Genomic DNA, 9113 nt, shown 5'->3' with positions numbered 1-9113 from the left:
AGGACTCCTGCTGCTGTTGGAGCAGAAGCAGCACCAGTAAACACAATGAGCCAGCCACCTTTGGTATATTTCAATGGTTCCCTACCAGGCCAGACTTTAGAGTCTCAGACACTTGGTAAAGAACAATCCAAACTTCCTAGACAGCCACTTTCTCTTACTAGCAATCAAACAGCCAATTCTGGAGTGATCTCACCTCAAGAGTTACTGAAAAAACTCCAAATAGTGCAACAAGAACAGTTGCATGTGTCCAGCAGACCAACTTTGGCAGCTAAGTTTCCAGTTGTCACTCAGAATACCAATACACTGAAACCACTGGATTCCTGGATAGAAAAAGCACCGAGTACAGAAAAACAGAGCTCTCTCTTTCAGGTAAATTAACAACTTCTGAATTTAAAATAAATAAATATTTAGTAATCATTTGGGGTCGAAGTTTATAGGGTTAGCCTTTATTTTGTTTTGGCCAGTGTATCCTTGTTGCTATCTTATTATGTGTTGCACATCATTCATTTTGCAGGTGATAATTTAACAACATCAAGTAAGTTACATGTTACCAAGCTGTGATATTATAAATACTGAAGGCTATGCCTTGCACATCAATAATGACCAAAAATACCACAGTCTTGGGTTTTTCCAGAGAGACTTTGAACAGCCACCTAATTTTCAGATACTGTACTTGGTCTCAGGCAGTTGTGTGTAATTGCTGGTATTGAGTAATATTTTGGGTTTAGTAATTAGTTTTTCTTACAAAATTAGTCATGGCTTTCTCTGTCCAGGTATGCATTCCCTTGTATGCTAGTTGCTGAAAGGGCTAAAGGTGCTTAAAATGTCACATATTTTCTAACAGCAGTTTTTTGAAGTATTTGTACATTGCTGAATTTACCATAACTAGCTATTTGTTAGTTTTTTATATTTGCTGTGTATTCATTTGAAAAAAAGATACTGTACCTGAATGCCATCAAAAAAACCCACCCCAAACCATTTATTCTGGTGATTATGATTCCAAAAATCAGATCAGTGTCCTAAAAACATTCTGGAGGTGTAAAGAGAGGTGTCTCTCTTGTGAGCGCATTTTTCTGTTCTTCAGAAAAGCATCATGTGCAGTTGTAAAATGTCCCATCCTGGAAAACTACCGTCTCTGTTACGATCTTCATGTTCTGTAGGATCTTCTACACTTGGATGTCTTTAAATGTCTTATCTGGGGAAGAGCGAGCATCTAAGCCCCTTCTAACTTCCCAGATTGTGGACAGATTGTCCACAAGACTTGTCTTGTACTGCAGTCTGACTTGTACTGGAGTCTAGAAGTTACTTACCCAGATGATAACGCATGCACCTTTTCAGTGTAAAGTTCAAAAGCTGATATTCTGTTGCAACTTCTTGAAAAGCTGAATGAGAGACTACAGAATACTTTGGCATACTCCAAGAATCCTGCTTATTCTACAAAGTTATTCTCCATGAGAAGAGGCTGACACAGTCATTTAATAATTAAGGGCCACAACAATCACTAACAGTGTGACACGTCAAGATTTCTGATTTGATAAGAGGATCAGAGAAAGATGAATTTGATATGGCAAATAGTCATCATTATTTTTATTATTTTAATTAAAGCAGCATGACTTTGAATCTGTGTGAAAGAGTTTTGGGGGGATAAATCATTGAAATTTTTCAAGATCAGTTGCTTGCAGATGGTAACATGGCTTTCCAGTGGAGTGCTAATGAATAAAAAGAGGATCCAGAGTCAACAAGAAATGACTTCTGTTGTCACTGGGAATGGAAATTGCCTGCTATAAATTAAATACATTGTCTGATTCACTGGTAAACATTCTGACAGCATGAAGACATAAGACATTCCTTCATTGAAGGTAAAAGTAAAATGAGGCAAGCACCAGACTATACATTATAAGCCAGTATGCATTGAAAAAATATGCTTATATATTTTCAAATGAAAAATCCATGTTGATGCTGATATGGCTAATGATTCTGTATATTTGAAGTAGAAAATGATGCCAGCATTAATTGCAATATGCACTGGGAATTACTGAGGTCTGACATAATGCAGTTTTGATAATTTTATGCTTGAGTATGAATAGAACAATAGCTTGAAAAAAAGAGAAAAATCTTCACTGGAACAAATCTCATTCAGTGTGACTATTGCTACAGGTTTGCCTTAAATTTAAAAAAAAAAAAAAAAAAAAGTAAATTTAAATAAAAAGGCAGTTAAGGGAACTTTCAGTCTCACTTTGCGTGGCTGTGAGTAGCCCAAGTAGATGCAGACTTCCTAGGATTTTGTGCCTGCCCCAGCCACAACTGCTGTCGAAACAATGTTAGATGCAGTTCTTCCAACACATGTAGTGTTGTTTATGAGGCTGAATGCATAGAATAAAAATGGTGATGAAAGTAAGACTAATTATTGTTTAGGACACCTAAAGCTCTGCAATCTGGAAGGACTGGCCTCTTACACGTGCAGCAGATTGAAAAAAAAAAATAATAAAAAAATATTTTAAAAATGAGAGGGGGCTAAAAATGAAGGAATAAGCCTGTATTCCTGTGCAATGCCATGAATTAGCCACTTCTTCCTACTTTCTGAAAACAAACTGGAAGATAGAAATTCGAAGCAACTTTTAAAACGAACATTAATCTTTTCAGAATATCATCCTTGCTGTAGACTGAAGGCTTTAAGTGCTACCAAGTCTGCAGACAGACATTTGAGTGAAATTAAATTGGCACAAATATATCTGCACATGTTCATGCAAAATTGATCAAAGCAGATTCTGACAACAAATGCAGCAAGATTTGTTCTCTGTAATTATTTATCTTTCAATATTTTCTCTTTTACTACAATTCAGCATACAGAAAAAGCAAATTCAAAAAAAGTCTGACAGGAATAGAAAGGTATCTGGACAGTGTCTGTTGTTGGAAAAATCCTGTTAAAGGAACACACTAGATCCATCAGCAGCACTAAGAAAATGAAAGCAATAGTCTTTTCCACAATTGACACATTACAAGTCCAAGTTTAAATTGGCTTCTGCTGCATCTCCATATGGTGTAAGAACTGTGATCTCCCACATGGAAAGGAAGAGACCAGTTACCAAAAAAAAGAAAAGCAAAAGCTGAAGAATAAAGAATAATACTTAGAAGCATTCAGTCTGGTCTGGTGCCAGCCCTATTCCATGTATTCCATGAAGTATTCCTTATGCAGACAGTGTGCTTAAGATACAATAAAAAACATTCATCTGCAGTGGGCTTTTAGGCATATGCTTAGTGCCAGGCATGAGTTATCCTGATTACAGATACACGCATGCTTAAGTGTTTATGTTAATCAGAATTATGGTTTTTAAAGTCCTTACAATAACCTTGACACAAATTTATCCTTTCTTTAGAAGGCCACTTATTTTGCATCCCATTTTTCTCATTTCTTGGAGCATTTTCCATCAATAATGTTTTTTGTAAATAGTGTTACATCTTTTGAATATGTGCATGGTACCTATTATCTTTGGTGCGAGCACCACACTTAACCTCTCAATTGTCCTCACTTTGGTTTCAACACGAGACTGCAAGTATGTACAGGAGGTGCATTAAACTTGTTTTGAAAAGTAATTTAATATTCTGTAGTAAAACATCAATTTAAAAATCCTGAACTAAACTTGAAAGACAAAGCAGTGTTAGCATTGTAGCCAGCTTAATTTTAATAGTGATTGTCTTTAAAGTTCCTCAGTCATTCTTAGATAAAATGTTCTCAGTTTTAAGAAATGCTACTAAAAATAGTTAGAGGCCTACAGTACCCCAACCAAGTGCTCATGTTCTAGAGGAGCATTTGATGCACCTGGAATTCTGCACGTGTAGGAAGCAACAGTGGGTGCCAGTTTCCCTACAGGAGATCCAATGCATTCCTTAGTGCAACATGTTAAGTGCATTTGCCAGCCATCATGTCATCTAGCTGGCAGCAGCCATGCAGAATATCAAACAGATACCTTAGTGAGCATTTGTGCTTCAGAGAAGGAGTACAATATGCTGCAACAATTAGCTTGCACATTTTCATTGTTCTTGCTTCATTGCTGAACAAGTGACAGTAGACTCCTACTCTGTTATTAGTGACTCAGAGATTTAAGTGCCATCCTGGTAAAGCCAGAGGTAATTCAGTAGAGGCTGGATAAACAAACAATTCAGGTTCAGTTCTATGGGAAAGAAGTTGATCAACAGCATTTTGGAAGGGCTGTTGTGTCTTCTGAGAAGTTACTCAAAGCTAGAAGATTGGGCCAAAGGCTGTTACGTTCCTACAGAGCATTTTCAGTGCTTTCAGCAAAAGTATTGGTGCTTTAGGAATTCCACTAGTAGTGCCAAGATCAGCATCCCATTTTCTGGTGAGTGTCTGTTGTCCCAGTGACTGAAGTTGATCCAAACGAAATCTAAAATGAAAAATTGTCTTTGTATTTTTTAAAAAAACATGCTTATGTTAAAAATGGTTGTTAAATGTCAGAAGCTTTGAGCACGAACTGTTAGCAAAAAATACATTTCAATGTTTTCACACAGAAACAAATGCAATACACTGAAAAAAAGATGCATACATTTTATATTCTGACACAAATATTTTAAGTTTTGCAGTAACCTGTAGATATTAGCAGTGTCACCGGTAGATGGCAACATTGCTTAGTCCATATAGCTTCCATATGCTTGGCAAGTCCCACCAACAAACAGTTTCTATCCAGGGAAAGCAAATAGTTTTTCGCATGTCCTTTAAACTGCAACATTATACATTTCTGACTGTAGTAGCTGTATATTATTAAAAGCACAGTTTGTCTCGGGCTTTGTTTATTTGCCTTGGACTTAAGAGAGAAATGTCTTGTGGTTTCAAAGGACACATTATCTAGGTCTTTGATGCAGTCTGTCATAGATTCAGCTGTGTGAGTGGGACAGTTTATCTCCTCCAGCTGCTCACCACCATCCCTTTGCTTGAGGTTCCTGCCCTTGGAGAGCTGTTTGTATATGCATTCTTCAAATCCCATTAGGAAGAATCATGTAGTTTAAGCAAACCCTACCAGTTTTACTTGAGGTAAATTAAAGAGAAGTTGTATCAGCTGCATGGAAGAGTAGAGCAGAAGCATTGTGATTTATGTCCGGAGGTAGTCAGTCCTCCACAGGCAGGAGAACAATCTTCTCACTTATAGGACAACATCTGTGCACTGTCTGAAAGTTTCACTCCACAGAGGGATGTCACTTTGGACTTCTACTGGTTTTCTTCTAAAATGAGCATTGCTTTTCAAGCATAGGTGCACAGACATAAGCACTGCCTTTCTGTTTGATGCAGACCTACAGTGAGTTAGGGATACCTTAACTCATTCAGGAGCTTGTAACACAGACTTGAGGATTGCTGTTAGGATTATATATTATGGGGTAGGAAAAAAGGTCAAGAGTTTAATTTTTAAGTAGTACTCTGTATCTGAGAAACAGAAACAATATTTACCTAAAACATGAACTGGGAGGTTTTTGCATATTGCATGCTTTCTAATATCTATGAGTCTTTCCTGACCCCTAGTCTTTCTGCTTGCTTAAATTTTGTGTAAAACAACATGAGATCTCAGTCCTAATAATTTCTTTCCGTTTCTCTTTGTATTGGAGTTTACGTAACATTGTTCAGAAGCATCTGGTGTAGAGAAATCATAATTAGGAGTAAGAAAAACTACAACAACATTAATTTTTTTTTGTGTTAACCTATGTTGTTTTGTATACCTAGGAGATAAACATCAAGTTTATTTTCTTAATTTCAATTTTTCTTCAAAATTGAAATATAACACTGGGCACAGAAGAGTGTGATTCAGTAGCCTTTCACCTTCATATAGGAGCAATAGATCATGCTCCAGTCCAAAAGAGAAGAGTTTTGTTGAGCACATATCAATTCCTTTGTATGTTCTGTTTTTTGAAAAAAAAAGCAAGAAGATGGCTGATTAGGATTAAGATTTACTACTGGAATTACCCAGAGAGAACTCAAATATTTGCAGACTGACTGAATAAACTTTTTATTGTGTTGTATATTATATCTGATAGCATTTGCTAGTCCTGCATGTTTTACAGTTTCAAGATGCATTGCAAAATTTGAAGGTTAAATTCTTTGACACCTATCTTTGCAGGTTGGCATGGGTATGTATGATACTGAGGGAGCTTGCAGAACTACTGCAGCACCAAAGTTTTCCTTCTCTATGAGGACCTTTTTGGTTTTGTCAACTGAGTGTTGGTTAGGAGTTGGTTCTGTTTCTGACAGTGCCACCAGTTCACTGTGGCTCTTCAGATAATTCACGTAATTTGCTTTCTTTTCCCTCTCCTTAAGTAAAATGAGAAATAAAATATACATACATACATAAATTCATTTTAAAGTTATAATTGGAGAATACTCTCTCATATTAGGTAAAAGTTTAGTCTTTAATAGTGATATTTGCATGTATGTTCTCAAAAATTAAACTTTTTGGTTTACTGTCCCTGTGTAGAAGACTTTACAGCTGCATTCTCAGGGGTTGCTGATATTTGATAGTATGATTTCTGTAACAAAATGCTCTTGCCTTAAGATCATTTATCTGTCAGATACACTTAATCCCACTTGAAACCATTGCTGCAACCTCAAATTGGCTGGAAGACCTTTTAATCTGGAAATGGATCATACAGGTGGTCCTAACTTGGAGTTTCACGTAACTGTATCAATCTCCAGCAGTCTTTGTACTATTGCCAATCAGTCTGCAGTTTTCATAATCTTTGTTCCCATAGAATTAAGTAGGTAAGTTTAATAGATGACTTTATTTTTATACGGACAGGTAATCTCACCCCAACACATTCCTGCCACTGTGACTCCTACCTTGTTGATGTCCCCCATGGTGTTCACTCAGTCCACACCTGCTCCACCAAAAGCAAATGAAAGTGGGAGGCTAACAACAGCAAACCAAGAACCTGCTGCTAGCTCAGCCAGCCTTCTCCTGCCCATGCAAACCCCAGAGCCATCTGTGGTCAACAGCAACTCAGTGACAAAGATGCAGCTGCAGGAAACGCTTTTACACCTGATCCAGGTAAAGCACCAAAAATTCTCCTACTTTGCTTAAAATTCCAATTCCCATTTTGATATAAGCACCCTCTAATCGGTTGCATCCATCTGTCTAGAGGCTAAATGAGTAATTAGACTATAGGGTGGAAGTTGTACTATTTATGGCTGCATGTTAACGGAGCAGGATGGCATGGACCACAGCCCTGATAGCCTCTCCCTGCACACTGCCGCTTACTTGCATTTTGATTAATGCATCTGGTTTTGGATTCAGGAAAGATAATAAATTTGATGGAAAAGAACAAGATGACTGAAAGCTTCGTAAGCTCAGCCTATGAGCCAGGGGGATATCTAGCTGAAGATAAATAATGGGTGATTATCTTAGCTGCCAAATATTTCAGAGATGCAGGTTAGCACTGAAGTAAGAGGAATTCAGATGGGAGATGAAATTTGCAGGATGAGGGGAAGTAACTTCAAAATATGGGTTAGATAACATAAAAATATACTAGTTCAATCTACTCAGTGCTATTCTCCAGTTCAATGCTAAAATTGCTCTTGCTGCAGTTATTCAGGTTTAAATGTGACAGAGCATTAACACCATTATGTATGAGATGATTGTTTACTGCTCTGGGATGACGCGAATGATTATGAATGTTTTTTTCCTGAACTTGCCATGTGATTAATATCTGAAGAATAGAGGTTGAGGAGAGGTTTTTATAGCTAAAGACTTGACTGTAAAGCATGAGGAATAGAGACACAGGCATAAGGGTCGAATTTGTAGGCCAAAACTATGTGCATGTATAGCATTGGAATAAAAATCAAAGTAATTATTGGAATATTGAAATTACTCACTTAAAATGTGATACAAATTATAGACCCAGAAAGACAATAATGTCTTTAACAAATCAGAAGCCTTTCTCATTTCCTCCTGTACTTTCAGTTTGGGATTAAAAACCAAAAGTATCACATTATCCTGTTTTACATACTTGGAGTATCTGAATAGTAGGGAAAATATGTATGAAGTTAAAAAAGAAACTAGTGAAGGAAAATTGGATCTTGCCCTCTGAAACTATACTTGTATATTTGACCCTGCTGTTCTTGGTGGTAGTTGAGTTACAAGGAGAATACTGCCTGTTTCTTTCCATTATATAAAACTGAAATCTCAAATGCTCCTGATCTTACGTATTTTACTTGTCTTCATAAACTTACTTGAGCTACGTAGAACGTGGTTTCTTAGTGTGGGTTGACGCTTTCTTGCATAATTACCTTCAGAAGGAAAACATTAACCAAGCATCAGAGCAGGAAGAACAGCATTGGTTTAGGAGCATTAAGTCTGATGTTGCTAAACAAGCTGCAAGGGTTTGCCCGGGTAGTATTCAGGATAGGATCAAATGCCAGGATGTTTCATTGTTCTTTTAGACGTGCTGAGAATTATCACTGCCTTATGGAGAAGCCTGCTTTAGGAAATCCCTAGGTAAATGAGGGCAGAGGGAAGAAATTGTAGGACTGTATTGTCACTGCAATATCATGCAAGAATAGTGGACTTGGGTTAAAACCACTGTGAGTTTGGAAAATCTGCTTTCTGTGTACTCACTACTCCTTAAAAAGATAGTCGTGTTTCCTGCAATAAAGTTTATATTCACATCCAGTTCTTCTAAGGCAATTAGAAAGGCTTGGAAATAATACATGTTTTTGGCAAATGAAATAGCCTGCCTATTGCTCACTTTCAAAACAGAATAAGGTTGAAAAGCATTGCATCCATGAAATGGAAAAAACTTACAATCTCATTACCGAAGAACACCTATTGTGCACTAACAATTACTTGCTTTGTTTTTCAGAATGATGACAACTTCTTAAATATTATTTATGAAGCATATCTCATCAGTGTGAGAAAGGCAGCAATGAGAAAGTCCATGTGAAAGATTATTTGAAATTCATTTTCTATTGCCTCCTGGACTCCAGGAAGAAGCTTTTGAATTTTTCAAGTACATTTACATTTGAAGAAGTGAGTGGTCTTGGGCATTTTTTGCATACACGTAGATTTTGCTTGTGGGCAAGTACATGCTGTACTGAGAAAGAAGTGGGTGGAAATGGA

At 37.0% G+C, this 9113-nt stretch overlaps 1 protein-coding gene across 1 annotated transcript in view; it reads left to right on the top strand.

The window, feature by feature from the left end:
• Positions 1 to 8937, top strand: part of DCP1B (decapping mRNA 1B) — a 48136-nt gene extending 39199 nt beyond the window's left edge. Inside the window, exons 8-10 of the mRNA XM_009995224.1 lie at positions 1 to 369; positions 6798 to 7046; positions 8857 to 8937. The exon at positions 1 to 369 is cut by the window's left edge and continues 13 nt beyond it. Of these exons, the coding sequence (XP_009993526.1) occupies positions 1 to 369; positions 6798 to 7046; positions 8857 to 8937 (699 nt within the window). The remainder of the gene's footprint in view (positions 370 to 6797; positions 7047 to 8856) is intronic.
• The last annotated feature ends 176 nt before the right edge of the window (positions 8938 to 9113 follow it).

This window comes from Chaetura pelagica, unplaced genomic scaffold (assembly GCF_000747805.2).
Source record: "Chaetura pelagica isolate M959 unplaced genomic scaffold, ChaPel_1.0 scaffold343, whole genome shotgun sequence".
In the NCBI taxonomy this organism is placed as follows: domain Eukaryota; kingdom Metazoa; phylum Chordata; class Aves; order Apodiformes; family Apodidae; genus Chaetura; species Chaetura pelagica.
Note: the sequence above shows the minus strand (reverse complement) of the source record. Positions and strands in the feature narration are given on the sequence as shown.